Here is a 21,648-nt window from a genome sequence, read left to right on the forward strand (position 1 = left end):
AAAATATACTTCTGTTGGTAGAATATGATGGCTAAACAGGAAGGCATGGAAGTGAAGCTGCAGGTCACTCAGAAGAATCTGGAGGAGTCTCAGGGGAAAATAGCACAACTTGAGGGGAAACTGTGAGTGACTAAAATAAAAAGGAAATTATTAAGTGTGACTAATTCTTGACTTACCTCTCTCACCCCACTCTTGTTTATGTAGAGTTAACCGTCCTTCATGCTTGTCTTACTACTCCCTGCTTGCCCTATTTTTCTCTTCAACTGAGCTCTGATGATTCCCAACATTTTACGCTGAAAAGATGGAAGAATGTTTTAATTTTGTCCATCTTCTATATAAATGATGAGGAAAGGCCTCATAATCTTTGTTGTAACACCGTCTTATGGAGATGGTAGACCAAAATGGAGGAATATTGATTAGTATAGGAAGCTGTGATTAATGCACAATCCTAGCCTTCTTTTTATTACTGAGCTATAATTACATAAGTATTCAGTTTGATGACTTTTGACAATTGTATTTGTATTCATCACCCGAATAAGATCAAGAACATTGACATCCTCCCAGAAAATTTTTTTCCGCTCCTTCCTGCTCCCCTGCTCTTCCCTTACTGTGATGTCCCCCAATCTCTGAAACCACTTTCTACTTCCATCATCATAATTAGTTAGGCATTTTGGGGATGTTTATCACAGTATGTGTGTGTATGTCTCTGTTTAACATAATATTTTTGGCATATATCTATACTGTTGTATTATAATTTGTTCCTCTATTTCTGAGTATTTCTGAATATCTGCCTGAATATACCTCCATTTGTTTACTATTTCTCTGTTGAAAATTATTTGGGTTTCCAGTTTCTGACTGTTGTGAATAAGACTGCTATGTATCTCTTTTTGTAGATACCAATTTTTACTTTTCAAGAAATAAACATTTAGGATTGGAATTCCTAGGTCAAAGGGTAGTATAGTATATGTCTAATGTGTTTAAAAAAATTAAAAAAAAAACTCATAAGTGAGGGTGCACCTGGGTTAAGCCACTGCCTTCATCTCAGATCATGATCCCGGGGTCCTGGGATCGAACCCCACATTGGACTCCCTCCTCAGTGGGGAGCCTGCTTCTCCCTCTTCCTCTGCTCCTCCTGCTTGTGCTCTCCCTCCCTCTCTCCCTCTCCCTGACTTACTTTCTCCTCTCTCTGCCAAATAAAATCTTGAAAAAAAAGAAAACCTCAGAAGTGGTTGTTCCATTTTATAGTCCCACTTAGCAATGTGTGATCGTTCTAGTTGTTCCCTATCCTCTCCAAAGTTTGATATTGTCAATCTATTTGATTTTAGTCTTTCTACTAAGGAGAAAGTAGTGTCTCATTTGTAATTTTGTTAGTATAAGGGTCGAGCTTCTCTTTCTGTGCTCATTGATCATTCATGTGTATCCTTTTGTGAGGTGTCTGTTTAAGTTTCTTGCTCATTTTTAAAATTGAGTTGTTTGGAGGAAGTACAACTCCTGAGTAACTGAAGAAAAGGCAACCTGAATCAAAGGCATTATAGCACACAAAATAGCATTTTGTATGTGTGGTGTATAGGAAAGCTACAAGAAAGATCATTTCTAACACTCAGGATGTTATAGGTAATAATTCTTATCATCATAGCCCTTTTATCAGAATTTATTTGGAAAGCTTAAAAAAAAATTTCAAAGACTATTTGTATATTTTAAATTGTCAACTTGAGTGGTCACGTAAAGTAATGGTTAAGAATTTGGATTCAGTGGTTGAGCGTGCAACTCTTGATCTCAAAGTTTTAAGTTCAAGCCAAGCCCCACATTGGATGCAGAGATTATTTTAAAATAAAATCTATAGGGGTGCCTGGGTAGTTCAGTGAGTTGAGCATCTGCCCTCAGCTCAGGTCATAATCCTGGGGTCCTGGGATCAAACCCTGCTTCTCCCTCTTCTTCTGTTCCTCCTGCTTGTGCTCTCCCCCTCTCTCACTCTATCCCAAATCAATAAATAAATTCTTAAAAAATAAAAAATAATAATAAAATAAAATAAAATCTTTTTTAAAAAACCACACACATTTTTAAAAAAAGGAAATTTGGACTCTAGAGACAGCCTATCTGATATGGCAGTATTTGGTACAGATTAAGCATTGTGTGTGATTATTGTATGTATTGATATATGCAATTTTTTTCAGTGTTTCAATAGAGAAGGAAAAGACTGATGAAAAATCTGAAACAGAAAAACTCTTAGAATACATCGAAGAAATTAGGTAATATGAATAGTAGTTTTTCATTGGACCTTGATTAGTGATGAATACATCATTTTCAGTTAATTTTCCCTGTGCCTAAATTATGTGCTCTTCAAAATAATTTATTTTAATGCAGTTGTGCATCAGATCAAGTGGAGAAATACAAGCTAGATATTGCCCAATTAGAAGAAAATTTGAAAGAGAAGAATCATGAAGTTGTAAGCCTTAAGCAGTCTCTTGAGGAAAATGTTGTTTTACTTTCTAAACAAGTAGAAGACCTGAATGCTAAGTGTCAGCTACTCGAAAAAGAAAAAGGTATTTAGATAAGTAATATGTACAATATTTAAGGAAAGTAATGGTATATTAAAACAACTTTTTTTTAGTAATTATGTAAACATATGAATCCTGTTCTCTGAGAATTTTTATCTTTTATAATATTTGTTCTCTGTTTCTTTCAATATATTGCTTGTCTTCATTGAAATATATACAATGGGGCACAGCGATTTAGTGCCACCTGCAGCCCGGGGTATGATCCTGGAGACCCGGGATTGAGTCCTTCATCGGGCTCCCTGCGTGGAGCCTCCTTCTCCCTCTGCCTGTATCTCTGCCTCTCTCTCTCTCTCTCTCTCTCTCTCTCTTTCACTCTCTGTGTTTATTAGTAAATAAATAAAATCTTAAAAAAAAAAAAAAAAGAAATATATACAATGGTGCAGTTCTTGACTTCTCCATTGGGTGGCCATTTAAAATGAGAAGATACAGAAACAGGTTTGGAGGTTTTATTACATACTTTAGAATATATTACAAATAGTAAATGATACAAACTTCAGAGTTATGTTTTGGCTTTACTTCTTTGGAAATACTTAATCTGTGTAACATGCTAGTAGCAAAAATGGATATATGGAAATCTGGTTTGTCAAAGTTAGTATCTAATTACAGTATTTTTCACTTTTATAGAAGACCTTGTCAACAGGGATAGAGTACAGGATGAAACTCTAAATTCTGAAATGCAAAACTTAAAGGAGAACCTTATTCTTGAAAAACAGGAACATGAAAAACTACGACAAAAAGAATTACAGACTGATTCACTTCTGCAACAAGAAAAGGTAGTTTGCTACAATATAAAAAAAAAATCAACTTGTGCTTATTATATGTTATATATTTCCCAGTGTATCCGAAAACTTCAATTGTATATGTTCTGCTCTCCAACAATTTTATTTTTAGAATTTTATGCCGAATAAATAGTTCTGTCTATGCTGCAGGTTTATCTGCAGAGATGTGTGACCGGATTATTGATAATGTGAAAAAATTATAAGCAATTGATGAACCAAAATAAGAAAATTGTTTAAAAATATTTTCTGATGGGGGATCCCTGGGTGGCTCAGCAATTTAGTGCCTGCCTTTGGCCCAGGGCGCGATCCTGGAGACCTGAGATCATGTCCCATGTAGGGCTCCCTGCATGGAGCCTGCTTCTCCCTCTGCCTGTGTCCTGCCTCTCTCTCTATCTCTCTATCTCTCTCTCTCTCTCTCTCTCTCTCCTTCTCTGTGTTTTTCATGAATAAATAAATAAATAATCTTTAAAATATATATATATTTTCTGATGGAGTGCCTGGCTGGCTCAGTCGCTAGAGCATGTGACTCTTGATCTTGGGGTTGTGAGTTCAAGCCCCCACACTAGGTGTAGAGATTACTTAAAAATAAAATTTAGGGGTGCCTGGATGGCACAGTGGTTGAGAGTCTATCTTTGGCTCAGGTCCTGATCCCGGGGTCCTGGGATCGAGTTCCGCATCAGGCTCCTCACGGGGAGCCTGCTCCTCCCTCTGCCTATGTCTCTGCCTGTTTGTGTGCCTCTTGTGAATAAATAAATACGATCTTTAATAAGTAAATAAAGGAAATTTTAAAAATATTTATTTTCTGGCACATTCTTTTTTTTTTTTTAAGATTTTTATTTATTCATGAGAGACACATGAAACTGCTGAGCCACCAGGGCTGCCCTTTTCTGGTACATTCTTGTGTTAGATTACTACTTGGACATTTACAGTGATGTTATAAAATAGTGTCTAAATGCATGTGAAACAAAACTGACAATTTTTAAGAATCTAGGTTACATAAAGAATAATTTACATATCAATGAGAAAAACAGTTCACTGAAATGGGCATAGGATGAAAATTCATCATTCTCAGATGTAGAAATTCAGATAATCTATACACATGAAAAGATGCTCTTAGTGATAATCAAAGAAATAGAAATAATTGTTTTTCCCTTACAAGATTGGCACAGATTAAAACATTTGATATTATATAGCATGTTAGAGCATAGCAAATAGGTACTAGAATGCACTGATGTGAAATATAACAACTGAAGGAATTAAGTAGATATATATATATACTGACTTGAAGATCTCAACAACTATTTTTAGGATTTATTTTTTTTAAATGACCTCTACATATTTAGTTTCTATCATTTTTAAGTATATAAATGTATAGAAAAACACCAGAAGGCATATATACCAAACTAGTGGTTATCTCTACAATGAGAAACTAAGATTGGGGTGGGCTATAGTCAGAGGCAGTTTTCACTTTATTTGGATTCTTTTTTATTTTGTTATTTTTTTTCTGCCATCCGGTCCAGCAACTGTAGTTATAGTTGGCAGTCCTTTCAAATGTTTTTTTGTATCTTAGTATCTAAGAAATGTGTCTCTGTACACTTAGAGGAGTGTAAAGGATGGAAAGAATGCTTATTTACAGTGACCATTCTTTTTTAAAGGCATAGAGCCCTGTTTTTATTTTCAATTGACCTACAACAGTATGTTTTAGCTATACAACGTAACGATTCAATATTCATGTATATTACAAAATTATCACAATAAGTCTAATTAGCATCTGTTACCATATATAGCTATAGAATTTTTTTAGTCTGAGAACATTTAAGATCTATTCTCTTAGCAACTTTCAGACATGCAATACAGTATTGTTAACTATAGTCACCACACTGTATGTTACACCCCATGACTAAAGTATCTTTTAACTGGAAGTTTGTATCTTTTGATTCTTTCACCCATTTTGCCCACTCCTGCCTCTGGCAATCACCAATCTTCACTGTAGCTGGGGTTTTTATTTGCTTATTTTTAGATTCCACATACAAATAAGATCATACAGTATTTGTCTTTCTTTGTCTGATTTACTTCATTTATTACAATACCCCTCAAAGTCCATCCATAGCATCACATATAACAAGATTTCCTTCTTTTTTTATGACTAAATAATACTCAACTGTGTATACACCACATTTTCTTTATCCATTCATCTATCAGTAGATATTTAAGTTTTTTCCATATCTTGGCTATTATAAATGATGCTGAACCTTAAGTGCGTATATCTTTTCAAGTCTGTATTTTCATTTTCTTCAGATAAATACTTAGAAGTGGAGTTGTTCACTTGTATGGCAGTTCTATATTTAATTTTTTGAGGAACATTCATACTGTTTTACATAGTGACTGCACCGATTGATATTCCCACCAAAAGTACACAAGGGTTCCCTCCATATTCTCCCCAACGCTTATTATTTCTTGTCTGTTTTTGTTTTTGTTTTAAGTAATCTCTATGGCCAAAGTGGGGTTTGAACTCACAACCCCAAGATCAAGTCACATGCTCTACCAACTGAGCCCACCAAGCACCCCTGTTTCTTGTCCTTTTGGTAATAACCATTCTGACAGGTGCAACGTAAATCTCATTGTGGTTTTGATTTGCATTTCCCTGATGATGAGTTATGTTGAGCATCTTTTCATGTACCTATTGGCTAATTGTATGTCTTCAAGAAATGTCTATTTATGTCTGCTGCCCAGTTTTTAATCAGGTTGTTTGAAGTTTTTTCTTTTTTCCTTTTGTTTTTGTTTTAAAGATTTTATTTATTTGAGAGCAAAAGACAGAGATAGCATGAGTGGGGAGGAGAGGAAGAAGCAGGCTCCCGCCAAGCAGGGAGCCCAACGCAGGGTTTGATCCCAGGACCGTGGGATCATGACCTGAGCCAAAGACAGACACTTGGCCAACTGAGCCACCCAGGTGCCCCAAGTTTTTTCATTTTTAATAGTAAGAATTCTTTATACATTTTGGATATTAACCCCTTATCATATATGTGATTTTCAAATATTTTCTTCCATTTTACTAGGGTTAAGTTTTTCTCCCATTATTCTCCCAAATATTTTCTCCCATTTTACTAGGTTATGTTTTCATTTTCTGAATGGTTTTCTTTCCTGTGCAGAAGGATTTTAGTTTGATACAGTCCCACTTGTTTATTTTTGCTTTTGTTGCCTTTGCTTTTGGTGTCATATCCAAAAGATTATCACCAAGATCGTTAACTGCCTGTGTTTTCTTCTGGATTTATGGTTTCAGGTCTTAAATTTAAGTCTTTAATCTATTTTGAGTTATTTTGTGTGTGTGACATAAGATACTATAAGTCCACAAGCAAGTTTTTTTTGCTTGTGATTTTCCAGTTTTCCAAATACCATTTATTGAAGAAACTGTTCTTTCCCCCATTATATATTTTCAGCTCTTTTATCATAAATTAACTATATGTATGGGCTTGTTTCTGGACTCTGTCCCCTTCTATTGATAAGTGTGTCTGTTTTTATACCAATACCATACTGTTTTGAGTACTATAGATTGGTAAGATAGTTTGAAATCAGAGAACATGATGCCTCCAACTTTGTTCTTCTTTCTAAGATCACTTTGGCTATTCGGGGTCTTTTGTGTTTCCATACAAATTTTAGCATTGTTCTATTTCTGTGAAAATTCCCATTTTTATAGAAACTGCATAGAATCTATAGATTGCTGTGGTTGTATGGATATTTTAACAATGCTAATTTTTCCAATCCATGAAGACAGAATATCTCTCCATTTATTTGTGCCATCTTCACTTTATTTTAATGTTAGAATTTTTTCACAATGGTGATTTATTTGTATATTGTACAACTTTAAAATACACTTATATACTATTGAAATCATAGTACATTTTTTATAAAGTATCATCTGAGAGAAATATATATTGAAAGTCAGCTGCAAATTATAATTTTAGTTTTATAAGAAGTATGTGTGGGTGTGTGTTGCATAGAAAAAATACTGAAATGACAATTACTACAGTGTTAACACAGTGCAAGATATAATCCATGACAATATGCAGGTGATATCTATATTTTTCAAGTTTCTTGAAGCTCTTGAATTTAGTATTCATATTTTATTATCTGTACTTCTTTTTTGTGCTTAGTAAAAGCCTCATGATGTCATTTCATATTATTTTGGTGATTTTCTGTTTGGTTGTAGGAACTGTCCTCCAGTCTTCAACAGAAGCTATGTTCCTTTCAAGAGGAAATGATGAAAGAGAGGAATCTCTTTGAGGAAGAATTAAAGCAAGCACTGGATGAGCTAGATAAATTACAGCAAAAAGAGGAACAAGCTGAAAGGCTAGTCAGACAGTTGGAAGAAGAAACAAAATCTCGAGCTGAAGAACTGAAACTCCTAGAAGAAAAGCTGAAAGGGTTTGTATTAATAAGACCTCATGTTTAGTATGACTTCAGATGTTAAAAAGGTGTTTTCCAGTACATGCTTTCAGGATTCTAATGTCAACCATGCGAGTAAGTGAAGTTGGAATTATTTTACAAGTAAGAAATAGAGAGAAGTAAAGTATACCCATAGAAGGCATATATAAACAGGTATGATAGCCAAGTCAGAAGCATAGTTTTTTTTTCTTTTTTTAAGGCCAGCAATTTAAAAAGGATGTTAATAAACAAATGACCAAAATTTGCAGTTCTTTTACTGCACTCATATGTTGTCTGAAATTATTGAATGTCAGCATTATAGCAATAATAGATTTAGAGAAAAAAAAGCTGAGATCCCATCCTTTAATAAGAAACATTTCCATTTTTCGCCTATGTGTACATTAGTTTACATAGCATAAGTTATACCTTTAATTATGTTTTCTGAGGTAGCATAAGTACTCAGAAGTAGCGATCAGAGAAATAATGTGAGAAAAAAACAAACCTGGGAAACACTCAAAAATAAGAAATTTAAGAGATCTCAGACTTTTCTTTGAAAGTAGGCTCCACGCCAAATGTGAGACTTTGAACTCACAACCCCAAGATCAAGAGCCCATTGCTCCACTAATTGACCTAACTAGTTGCCTTTTGAACTTCTTTTAATTCTAATTCCCTATTATTTTTATCACATTATGCATCCTTCTCCACTGCATTTATTTAAATTAAAACATCCAGGTTGATTCTTGAGTTCAAGTTGTAACTAAAATAATTGTTACTTGAATCCTTGGGATTTCCTTACTAAAAATATTTCTAGCAAGGAATCAAGAATTACATACGAATTTACAGAATTGTAATGTATCTCACAAGTGTGTATCTATCTCCTATTATATATTTTTATTAAAATCTTTTTTCTGTTTTATTGTGATGATAAGTGATAAAAGGACACAAAGATTTTATATATGCCTGCTTTTGCGGGGAGCAGTACCAAAGTGTTAATAAGGGAATAGTTCTATACTGGAGCCAGTCTCAGGGCACAGGCACTTTAAGAAACTGAGTAGATGATGTCAGTTTCAGAGAAGAAAGAAAGTTGAGACAATTATTTATTATAACTCAAGGAATTGGGTACAGAGGTTGGGAGATATGGATTTTATTACAGGATCTGCCAACTAGCTCTGTGATGTTAAGCAAGACAATTCAAATTTCTTTAATTTTCTATTTCATTAGATATAAAATAAAGGGGTTTTAATGGCATGATCTCTAAGGTCCCTTCTAGCCTAGAAATTTTAGGTGTAAGAGAAAAACTAAGAAATTGAAAGTGATTTCTCTGTGGAACAGGGAAGAGAATATTTTTGTTATAAATGCTTTACTACTATGTGATTGCTTTTAGCTATTGGTGTTTATATTTGTAAATCCCATGCCCATTATGGAAGGAATTTGATTAGCTGTTTATTTTGTCTATGTCTGACTTAGCCAATAAGTAAATAAAGCTTCTTATTTATAGTTCTGACTTTTAGATGTTATTTAAAAGATCTCTTACAAGCTCATAGGCTCATCTAAAAATTTTTATCACCAGTTTGGTAATACATAATGTTAATATTTCAAAACATTTCTGAGGCTTGTATATAAAAAAAAATCTTAAAAACTATTTTGTGGGATGCCTGGGTGGCTCAGTGGTTGAGCATCTGCCTTTGGCTCAAGTCGTGATCCCAGGGTCCTGGGATTGAATTCCGCATCAGGCTCCCCACAGGAAGCCTGCTTCTCCCTCTGCCTATGTCTCTGCCTCTATCTCTCACATAAATAAGTAAATAAAATCTTTAAAAAAAAAAAAAAAACAAGACACTATTTTGCCTATATAAAATAATCCACCAAATAAGTTATTAAATTTTTGAATAATAACAATTTATTATGTGGGTTACTAAAATAAAATAAATATACATGGTCCTATAAACTTTTTTTTTCCAAAGAAGTACCAAGTGTTGTTAAAGACACTTAGTATTTCTTAAATGTTTAAATGCAGAGACACTTTATTCAATCCAACTGTTTTTTAACTGGTAATTTTTCACATTCTTTAGTTTTGGTTGCTGCTGCTAAGATTGTTTTAGAGTCTTTTAACCCTATCTTCTTCTAAAAACAAATGTTTTAACTACTTACATAAATACATGCAAATTGAAAGATAAATTTAGAAATTATTACATTAGAATAAAAACAAAAGTAAAATAAGGGCAAGAAAGATAAGATGAGAAGTTAGTACATAAAGTAACCAGAAGAGAAGTTAGTACAGAAATAAACATGCTATCAGAAGCAGATCATAGGGGCAGCCCGGGTGGCTCAGCGGTTTGGTGCCACCTGCAGCCCAGGGCCTGATCCTGGAGACCTGGGATCGAGTACTATGTCGGGCTCCCTGCATGGAACCTGCTTCTCCCTCTGCTTGTGTCTCTGCCTCTCTCTCTCTGTGTCTCTCATGAATATATAAATAAAATCTTAAAAAAAAAAGGGGGGGGGCAGATCATAAAGTTAGATCTAAGCTACCGGATAGTGTATGCAAAGATGCAGACATTGGACACATGATTCACAGTGTCAAAGGTAAATACTAATCCTTTTCATAGAATAATGATTTGTAATTAGTGTTTTACCTTTTATTTATTCCCTAGGAAAGAAGCTGAACTGGAAGAAAGTAATGCTGCTCACAGTCAAGCCACTCTGCTTTTGCAGGAGAGCTATCATAGTATAGTGCAAAGCCTTGGAGATGCTACTGCTCAATTTGAAAGGTATTCTTATTAAGAGTCTGCACTCCCAAATATAATATGAGTGGGGAGGCGTGGCTAGTGAAATCTGGAAAAATAATCACACAAATAAAGTGGTTGGTATTACTCTAAATTCTGTAATGACCAACCATAAATGGGCAACTAGGGTTACCTGGTAATCTTAGAGTGTAGTATACAAATTTCCTTTCCTGCCAGCCCCTTCCAATTTCATGCACTCTCAAACCTTTCAAGCTTCTGTCTTAATCTCCTTGACACCATCTTTTTCCTCATGAAGAATTCTAAATTTTGTTGCTCCTCATTACCAAACCTGTAAACACACCTGCATTTATGCTCACCCTCTCTTACCACTACAGAAGCGTTCCAGTCTTTTAGCCTTCAATGACATTATTCCATTTGTCCTTTTCAACCTTTCTACTGGATTTTTTCCATTCAATATTAAAACATGTTAATGTACACTTATCTTTAAAATACATAAATTTTAGGGGCACCTAGGTAACTCAGTCAGTTAAGTGTCTGATTCTTGATTTCAGATAAGGTACGATCTCAGGGTCATGAGATCTCTCTCTCTCTCTCTCAAATAAAATCTTTAAAATACATTAATTTTATTAATTCCTTTGGCCCCCTCTTCCTTCTGCAGCTATCCAGCAACACCTCTCACTCCCAGCACCCTTCTTAATCCAAAATTCTACTCATCTTTGTAGTTTGTCTTGATAAAAAATTCTCTATACTTACTATCTCCACTTCCTCACTTCCTATTCCATCTACTTACTATTTCCCTTTTAAAAAGGGGCGGGGGGGGGGCTATTTTGGGAGGAACTACAAATTGCAGATGATAATTTTTTTAAGATTTTTTTTTTTAAGATTATTTATGTATTCATGAGAGACAGAAAGAGAGAGAGAGTCAGAGACACAGGCAGAGGGAGAAGCAGGCTCCATGCAGGGAGCCTGATGTGGGACTCGATCCTGGGACTCCAGGATCACGCTCTGGGACAAAGACAGGCGCTAAACCACCAAGCCACCCAGGGATCCCCCAGATGATAATTTAAGAAATTGGTGTGCATCTCACACCAAAAGCATATTAATATAAACATTTTTATTATATTTAAGATCATTTTGGAATGAGGTCTCTTTGTCTTATATCTATTTTAATGTATTTAATAAATATAGAAGGTTACTAAACATAAAGTATAAAACATAAAGATGAAATCAACATACATGAACCTGTAAAAGACAACCAAACCAGTAAGCCAAAAGATTTCAATAATTTGGTATTACGTAAGAATTTCTCTACTATCCCATCTGCCTGCTATCCACCAACAGATAACACCATTTAAATTCTGCATTAATAATTTCCTCACGGGACACCTGGGTGGCTCAACGGTTGACCGTCTGTCTTCAGCTCAGAGCATGATCCCAGAGTCCGAGGATCGAGTCCCGCCCACATCAGGCTCCCTTGCAAAGAACCTGCTTCTCCCTTTGCCTATGTCTCTGCCTCTCTCTATGTGTCTCTCATGAATAAATAAATAAATAAAATATTTTTTAAAATAATAATAAACTTATTCCCTGTGTATAATTTTATAGCATGTATATCCATACAAATGATACATAATTTTGCCTTTTTCCTGAACCTTGCCAAAAAGTGTGATTACGGTGTATGCCATTTCCTGAGACTTGTCTTTATATTCTGCATTATGTATGTTTCAAGAATCACATTTTTTTTTTTTTTTAAGTTTTATTTATTTATTTATTTATTTATGATAGTCACAGAGAGAGAGAGAGAGGCAGAGACACAGGCAGAGGGAGAAGCAGGCTCCATGCACCGGGAGCCCGATGTGGGATTCGATCCCGGGTCTCCAGGATCGCGCCCCGGGCCAAAGGCAGGCGCCAAACTGTTGCGCCACCCAGGGATCCCCCAAGAATCACATTGTTGACTGAGGTTATAGTTTATTCATAGTAACTGCTGTAGAATATTTGATTTTATTAATATAGCACAATTTACCCATTCTCACTTTGAGCTTTGGGGTGGTTTTTCATTTCTTTTGTGCATTTTTTTTATTATTTTTATTTTTTTTTTTTTTTTTTTTTTTTTTTTTTTTTTTTTTTTATTTTTTTCATCATGATAAGTATACTCTTTAATCCCTATCCCCTATTTCCCACATCCCCCCACCCATCTCCCCTCTGGTAACCATCAGTTTATTCTCTATAGTTAAGAGTCTGTTTCTTATCTCTCTCTGTGTTTCTCTTTTATTTATTTATTTACTTAATTGCTTTTTTGTTTCTTAAATTCCACATAAATGAAATCATAGTCTTTTTCTGACTTACTGTGCTTAACATTGTACTCTCTAGCTCTATCCATGTTGTTGGAAATAGTAAGATTTCATTTCTTTTTTATGACTGAATAACCCATTGTATATGTATCTACCACATCTTCTGTATCTAATCATCTATCAGTGGACACTTGACCCGCTTCCATAGTTTGGCTGTTATTGATAATACTGCTGTAAACATAAGAGTGCATGTGTCCCTTTGAATTAGTGCTTTTGTATAGGGGGTAAATACCCAGTAGTGTGATTACTGGGTCATAGGGTATTCCTATTTTTAATTTTTTGAGGAACCTGCATACTGTTTTCTATAGTGTCTTGCACCAATAGTGCAAGAGAGTGCCTTTTTCTCTACATCCTCATCAACACTTGTTTCTCGTGTTTTTGATTTTAGCCATTCTGATAAGTGAGAGGTGATATCTCATTGTAGTTTTGATTTACATTTCCCTGGTGACAAGTAATATTGAGTATTTTTCATGTATCTGTTAGCCATCTAGATCTCTTTAGAGAAATGTCTGTTCATGGCTTCTCATTTTTTAATTGGACTGTTTGTTTTTTTTAGATGTTGAGTTATATATTCTTTATATATTTTGGGTACTAAGCCATCACTAGATGTGTCATTTGCAAATATCTTCTCTCACTCAATAGGTTGCCTTTTAGTTTTATTGATGGTTTCCTTCACTAGTCCAAAGCTTTTATTCTGACATAGTCCCAATAGTTTACTTTTGCTTTCATTTCCCTTGCCTCAGCAGACGTAGCTAGAAAAATATTGTTAGAACCAATGCAGAAACATTAATGCCTATGCTCTTTCAAGGATTGTTATAGCTTTCAGTCTCACATTAAGGTCTTTAATGCATTGTGAGTTTATTTTTATGTATGGTGGCACTGGTACAGTTTCATTTGTTTGAATGTCCAGTTTTCCCAATACCATTTGTTGAAGAAGTTGTCTTTCTCCTATTGTATATTCTGTCCTCTTTTGTCCAAGATTAATTGACTACATAATTGTGGGTTTATTTCCAAATTTCCTGTTTTGTCTTATTGATCTATGCCTGTATCATACTGTTTTAATTACTACCACTTTGTACTATAACTTGAAATCTGGAATTGTGGTAACTCAAGTTTTGTTTTTCTTTTTCAAGATTGCTTTTCTATTTCAAGAGGTCTCTGTGGTTCCATACAAATTTGGGGATTTGTTCTAGTTCTGTGAAAAATACTCGATATTTTGATAGGGATTGCATTACATCTGTAGATTGCTTTGAGCAGTATAGAAGTTTTAACAATATTTGTTCTTTCAACCTATGAGCATGAAATGTCTTTTCATTTCTTTCTGTCATCTTGAATTTCTTTCATCAATATTTTACAGTTTTCAGAGTACAGATCTTTCACTTCTTTGGTTAAGTTTATTCCTAGGCATTGTTTTTTGTACAATTCTAAATGGTATTTTCTTAATTTCTCTTTCTGCTTCATTATTAGTGTATAAGAATACTACACATTTCTATACATTGATTTTGTATCCTGTGGCTTTACTGAATTCATATATCAGTTCTAGTAGTTTTTTGGTGGAGTCTTTAGGATTTTCTATACATATGTCATCTACAAATAGTCAGAGTTTCACTTCTTTCTTACCAATTTGGATGCCTTTTATTTATTTTTGTTGTCTAATTGCTGTGGCTAGGGTTTCCAGTACTATGTTGAATAAAAGTGGTGGAGTGGACATCCTTGTCTTGTTCCTGACCTTGAGGGAAAAGCTCTCAGTTTTTCACTATTGAGTATAATGTTGGCTGTGGGTTTTTCATATAAGGCCTTTATTATGTTGAAGTTTGTTCCCTCTAACCTACTTTACTACTTTACAGAGGGTTTTTATCATGAGTGGTTGTTGTACTTTGTCAAATATTTTTTCTGCTTCTATTGAAATGATCATATGATTTTCATCCCTTCTTTATTGATGTGATGTTGATTATATCCCAGGAATAAATCCTACTCAGTTGTGCTGTGTGTGTGTGTGTGTGTGTGTGTGTGTGTTTTTTTAATGTATTGTTGGATTTAGTTTGCTAATATTTTGTTGAGGACTTTTGCATCTATATTTATAAGAGGTAGTAGCGTATAGTTCTGTTTTTTGTTTTTTGTTTTTGTGGTGTCTTTATCTGATTTTTGTATTTGAATGATACTGGCCTCAAAGAATGAATTTGCAAGTTTTCCTTCCTCTTTTTTTTTTTTTTTTTGAATAGTTTGAGAAGAATAGGTATTAACTCTAAATGTTTCATAGAATATTTTGTTATTTTTAATAGTATTCTTAGGAATATTCTTGTAGTCTCCTAGTATACATGTATAACAATTACACTAAAGTCCTACATATGTGAATGTTCAACTTTAAAATGTAATGCCAAATTGCCTTACAAAGTGGCAGTGAGAATCTAAAGTTTCACTAGGGTTATACATGTAACCGTTGATCTACTTCCTCTCCAAAGTTTGTTGTATTTCTTAAATTTTACCAGTGTACTTAGTGTAAAATGACTTTCTCCTGGGAATAATCCACCTTTCCTTTTCTATAAAAGACTCGTATATGACTTTTATTCATTTCTCTATAGTATCACTATCTTTTCCTGATAGTGAAGTTTTTATCAGCAGTATGGTTCCAAATATCTTCTACCAAAGTATGACTTTTCATTTTCTTTATGGTTTCTTCTCATGACTAGAAATTCTTGATTTTAATTTTTTTTAAACTTTTATTAAGAGAATGAAAGCGCACAGCGTAGTGGGGAGGGGCAGAGGAAGCGAATCAGACACACCACTGAATGTGGAGCCGCATGACCCTGAGATCATAACCCAAGCCAAAATCAAAAGTCAGATAACCCAACCAACGCAGCCACCCTGGTGTCCCAATTTTAATGTTTGAATTTATAGATTTTGATATGAACATGTTTGCATGTAGTTTAAGAACTTCTTTCTGTCTAAAGAACATATTAATGTTCTTTTAAAGTTTCATTTTCCTGGGATCCCTGGGTGGCGCAGCAGTTTGGCACCTGCCTTTGGCCCAGGGCGCAATCCTGGAGACCCGCGATCGAATCCCACGTCGGGCTCCCGGTGCATGGAGCCTGCTTCTCCCTCTGCCTGTGTCTCTGCCTCTCTCTCTCTCTCTCTCTCTCGCTCTCTCTGTGTGTGTGTGTGTGTGACTATCATAAAGAAATAAAAATTAAAAAAAATAATAAAGTTTCATTTTCCCATCTAGAACAGGTTTCTGTGTCTGCAGTGATATAGGGATCAATTTTTTTTTTTTTCCATATGGATAATCTAGTACATATAATGTATATGTGTACATATATTTTTAATTTATATATGTCCAAGCATAAATATAAATTATATTTTAGTATTCTTTTCAACTCTGTGGAGGGATTTCCTTTCCTGCTACTTTGAAAAATTGTGCCTTGGAAGGCTTTTGGCCATTCTATGACTTCACTCACCATCTATATGCTAATAGCATTAAAATTTATTTCTTCAGGGGTACCTGGATGGCTCAGTGGTTGAGCATCTGCTTTTGACTCAGGTCGTGAACCCGGGGTCCTGGGATCGAGTTCTGCATCAGGTTCCCTGCAGGGAGCCTGCTTCTCCCTCTGCCTGCATCTCTGCCTGTGTGTGTGTGTGTGTGTGTGTGTGTGTGTGTGTGTGTGAGTGAGTGTCTCATGAATAGATAAGTAAAATCTTTGAAAAAAAAATTATTTCTTCAAACCAGATCTTTCAGCTTTATACCCATCTTATCTAGCTGCCTATTTGACATCTCCAGGTAGATATCTCCCTACTGTGTAATATTAACCTGTCCAGGACAACTCTTGATTTTCTGTTTCTTTCTTTCTCTTATTTCAGTCAATGACATCTCCCTCTTCCCAGCTTCTCATTCCATAAACCTGAGTCATCTTTAATCATTTTCTCTCCCTTTCTCCTAACATCCACCCTATTTTGTGAAATTTGCGATTTTGTCTTCAGAAAAGATTTCACATCTTTCCATTGCCAACTCCTTAGTCTAACCGTCCTTTATCGCTCATCTGGGCTGATGTACACCACAGTGATGACTTGCCTTATGTCTCTAGCATCTGTTCCTGCATCTCTTCTTCATTACATTCCAGTCTCATCTCTTAGTGTACTGTGTTCTACCTGCCTCCCAGCATGGATGCTTCTTTTCCCTTGGCAACACTTTCACCTGAACACTAGCTAACTTTTCTTTAACCATCACATCTCAGCTTAACTATAAATTCCTCAGAAGAGCCTTTTTTGAATCACTAAAAGTGGTACATTCCCATTGTCAGCTTAAGTGCTCCTTAGTTTTCTTTTTTTTCTTTTTTTAAGCTTTATTTATTTGTGGGAGAGTGCACACATGAGTGTGGGGGCAGGGCAGAATGAGAGGGCAAAATGGACTCCCCACTGAGCAGAGAGCCTGACGGGGCTGAGCTTGAGCCAAAGGCAGTTGCTTAACCAACTGAGCCACCCAGGCACCCTTCTCTAGTTTTCTTCATAATACAAATTTTATTATACATATATTTTCACATTTTTTTGTGAAAACCTGAAGAGGCATTTCCTTATCTTCCCCACAAAACCATAAACTCTGTGACAATAGGTGCAGAGATCATATATTTATTTATTTTGGAGTAATTTTCATGTTAGGTATACTTCATACACATAGTAAGCACTTGATTTTTTTTTTCTTCTTTGGATGAACAGCCTATGCCATATAAGCTCATTAGTACTGACCTCAGAATACCGAATTCTTACCTGTGTAAATGCACGGTTCATAAGGTTTTATTTGTGTTACCTTAAATTGTATAAAATATAAACTAATCAGCTATTTATTTATCATACACACAATAGTTAGAAAAATCCTTCAACTTTTTATTTTCCTTTTAATAAGTTATAAAGCATTTATGGCTCGTGAGATAGAAGATCTTAAATTGGAGAACTTGTCACTTCAGGAAAAAGTGACCAGGGCTGAGAAAAGTGCAGAAGATACTCAACATCAGATATTGGCAACTGAGAATGCAAATCAAGAATACGCAAGGTACATGGGAGAACTAAAACCTGCCCATACTTATAGCCTTAGAACCATTAAGACAATTAAATGTTGAAAGCCAACTACTAAGTGATGCAGGGAATTTTAATTTCATTGCTCTGGGTGATCTTCAATTGCAAATTAAGAATTTACACAGTTAAAAAATTTTTGAAGAGTTCTTTGTTTTTTTTTTTTTCTTTTTCTTTTTTTTTTAAGTAAAAGAAAGGGAAAAAGTTATTAAAATGGCTATAAAATGTTTAGTGGACTCTTCTCTCTTAAACTCAAGGATGCTCCTGGATCTGCAGACCAAATCAGCACTTAAAGAAGCAGAAATCAAAGAAATCACAGTCTCTTCTCTTAAAACAATAACTGATTTGCAGAACCAACTTAAGCAAAAAGGTGAAGAGTTAAAGAAACAACTGGAAGAGGAAGAAACAAGGTAATCTAGGTTTAGAACCTGACTGCCATATAACCGCAGTTATTTTTTTCTAATACACTATGTTTTTAAATTTCATTTTGCCTTACAGAAAAGCTGGAAAAGAAAACACAGTGGCAGAGTTAACTGAGGAAATGAATAAGTGGCGTCTCCTTTATGAAGAACTATATAATAAAACAAAACCTTTTCAGGTTTGTCAGTTGGGACTACACTAACTTGTGTTTGTTTTAGGCTTTCACCTCGTTCCCTGTGACAGTCACCACAGTGACTTGATTTTTCTGAAAGATCATTCTGCTGTACATTTACAGTACCAATTTAACTCCCTATTAAATGAGACTTACAAATTTTTTTAAAATTATATGTACAATTTTTTATGTAGTCTTTATAGGCTAAAAACTACCTTCTAATAAAAAACTTAAAGTTAATAGTTTAGAAAGCTCTCCTGCTATAAATTTTTGATAATTAACATATGTAAATTTGTGATACTCACTTTGTTATGATCTTTCTGTGTTTTTCAAAGTAATATACCTATCTTAAAATTTAAAAAGATAAATGCTAATCTCCGACTTTAAAAAGTGGAAAAACAGTATTGATTTTTTTAAAGTCTCAAAGAATTTATGGAGAGCCCTGAGAATATGTCAGCATGATCTGTTTTCATCCTTCGTTTGTTTTTGGGTTTGGGTTTTTTTTTTTTTTTTTGTACTTGATTTTCCTATGTAGTTTATATGAGAAAAGTAAATTTAACATTTCTAAGTCTATTTTTAAAAATTCATTTTCAGCTACAACTGGATGCATTTGAAGCAGAGAAACAGGCTTTGTTGAATGAACATGGTGCCGCTCAGGAACAGCTAAATAAACTAAGAGATTCGTATGCTAAATTACTGGGTCATCAAAATCTAAAGCAAAAAATCAAGCATGTTGTGAAACTGAAAGATGAAAATAGCCAACTCAAATCGGTCTGTAAAATAACACTTAGTTCTATTGAAGGTATTAGGGTAGGGTGTTTGTTATTCTAACATTTCAGTTTAAGGAGGGGCTTTGGTATCAGAAAAAATAAGTGTATAGAGAAATATCCATCTGAGAATTGTGGATCTATTTTAGAATGTTGACCAGGTAATTATTGACGTTTTCAGGTTTTCCAACTACCTCATTAGTATATTGGAAATCACTAGTGTAATTGAAAGAGTTCATAAGCTTTACACATCCATTTCTATTTCCAAAATAGCAAAGTCCTTGATATAAATAAATATCATAAAGATAAGCAGTATTCAAAAATAGTTTAAGCATTTAGGGTGCCTGGCTGGCTCAGTTGGTAGAATATGTGACTTTTGATCTCAGAGTCATGAGTTTGAACCCACATTAGGCGTAGAGATTACTTACAATAGTTAAGCATTTAAGTTTTTTTTAACAGCTGTATTAAGATATAATTCACATACCATACGATTCACCCATTTAAAGCACTCAACTCGGTTGTTTTTTGTACATTCACAGATATGCAACCATTTCTGTGGTCAGTTTTAGAACATTTGTGTCACCTTAGATTGAATCCCTCTACCCTTTAACTATCATCTATGTCCTCATTCACCCCTCCCACTACTAAACTACTTCCCATCTCTGTAAATTTCCCTGTTCTGGATATTTCCTGTTTGTGCACTCAAATAATATGTGGTCTTTTTGACTAGCTTCTTTTGATTAACAGTGTTTTCAGTGTTCATCCATGTTGTAACATGTATAAGTACTTAATCCCTCTTTATGACCTAATTATATTTCATTGTGTGGATATGTCATATTTATCTGTCAGTTGATAGACATTTGACTTGTTTCCATCTTTGAGCTATTATGAATGATACTACTGTAAACATTCGTGTAAGAGTTTTTGTTTGGACATATGTTTTTATTTCTCTTGGGCTTTACTTAAAAGTGAAATAGCTTGGTAATTTAGTGTCTTTATGTTTGGTAACTTAATGTTTAATTTAGTAACTTATGTTTAATTGCTTGGTAATTTAGTAACTTTATGTTTAAACAGTTTGAGGAACTGTTTTCCAGAGTAGCTTTATCTTTCTACATTCTACCTGCAATGCATGAGGGTTCCAGTTTTTCCACATCTTCACCAATATTTGCTGTTACCTGATTTTTTCATTCTGACCATTCTAGTGGACATGAAGAGATACCTAATTGTGGTTTTGATTTCAATTTCCCTGGTGACTAATGATGTTGACCATCTTTTCATGTGCTTATTGACCATTTGTATATCTTGCCTGGAGGAACTATTCATATCCTTTGCCCATTTTTAATTGGATTATTGTTTGTTTTTTTAAAAAATTATGACCGTTCTTTACATGTGTGTATGTTCCTTATCAGATACATCTTCTTGAAATATTTTCTCGCATTCTATACATTGTCGTTTCACTTTCGTATTGATGTTCACTGAAGCACAAAATTTTGACAAAGTCTAATATATCTTTTCCTTTGTTTCTTGTTCTTTGGCATTTAACAGTCCTTTGTCAAATCCTAGGTCTTGAAGATTTATCCCTATGTTTCTTTCTAATAGTTTTATGTTTAAGCTTTTACATTTAGGTCATTGATGTATTTGAGGGTTTTATATACAGTGTGAGGTAAGGGTCCAACTTTATTCCTTAGCATGTGGATATCTAGTTGGTCTCTTGCCATTTGTTAAGGAGACTCTTCTTTCCCCAGTGAATGGTCTTGGCATCTTTGTTGAAAATCAGTTGACCACATATTTATGGTTTATTTCTAGACTCTCAAATGCATTCCACTGATCTATCCTTGTACTTCCACACTGTCTTGATTACTGTTGGTTCATAGTAAGTTTTAAAACCAGGAAGCAAGGGATCCCTGGGTGGCGCAGCGGTTTGGCGCCTGCCTTTGGCCCAGGGCGCGATCCTGGAGACCCAGGATCGAATCCCACATCGGGCTCCCGGTGCATGGAGCCTGCTTCTCCCTCTGCCTGTGTCTCTGCCTCTCTCTCTCTCTCTGTGGCTATCATAAATAAACTAAAATTAAAAAAAAATAAAAAATAAATAAAACCAGGAAGCATGGATCATGCTTTTTTTTTTTTTTTTTTTTTTTTTTTTTAAGACTGTTTTTGCTGCTCTGGGTCCCTTGCAATTCCATATGAATTCCAGAATCAGCTATCCAGCTTTTACAAAGAAGTCATTTAAGATTCACATGGGAATTACGTTGAGTCTGTAGATAGCCTTGGAGCATATTGCTATCTTAACTATGTTACATCTTCTGATCCATGAACATGAGATATTTTTCCAATTATTTAGATCTTTAATTTCTTCCAACAACATTTTGGAGTTCTCAAA

At 34.6% G+C, this 21,648-nt stretch overlaps 1 protein-coding gene across 3 annotated transcripts in view; it reads left to right on the forward strand.

Moving 5' to 3' along the window:
- HMMR (hyaluronan mediated motility receptor) overlaps positions 1-21,648 on the forward strand; it is a 44,639-nt gene that overhangs the window by 17,076 nt on the left and 5,915 nt on the right. For 2 of the 3 annotated variants that reach the window (XM_041747909.1, XM_041747910.1), the window contains exons 7-16: positions 22-122; positions 2,175-2,249; positions 2,365-2,543; positions 3,183-3,331; positions 7,545-7,759; positions 10,408-10,524; positions 17,743-17,889; positions 18,167-18,319; positions 18,408-18,507; positions 19,096-19,272. In XM_041747909.1, coding sequence (XP_041603843.1) covers positions 22-122; positions 2,175-2,249; positions 2,365-2,543; positions 3,183-3,331; positions 7,545-7,759; positions 10,408-10,524; positions 17,743-17,889; positions 18,167-18,319; positions 18,408-18,507; positions 19,096-19,272 — 1,413 coding nt within the window. The remainder of the gene's footprint in view (positions 1-21; positions 123-2,174; positions 2,250-2,364; positions 2,544-3,182; positions 3,332-7,544; positions 7,760-10,407; positions 10,525-17,742; positions 17,890-18,166; positions 18,320-18,407; positions 18,508-19,095; positions 19,273-21,648) is intronic. The other variant, XM_041747912.1, reaches the window with a different exon arrangement.

The sequence above is a fragment of the Vulpes lagopus genome, chromosome 3, assembly GCF_018345385.1.
Source record: "Vulpes lagopus strain Blue_001 chromosome 3, ASM1834538v1, whole genome shotgun sequence".
Lineage (NCBI taxonomy): Eukaryota > Metazoa > Chordata > Mammalia > Carnivora > Canidae > Vulpes > Vulpes lagopus.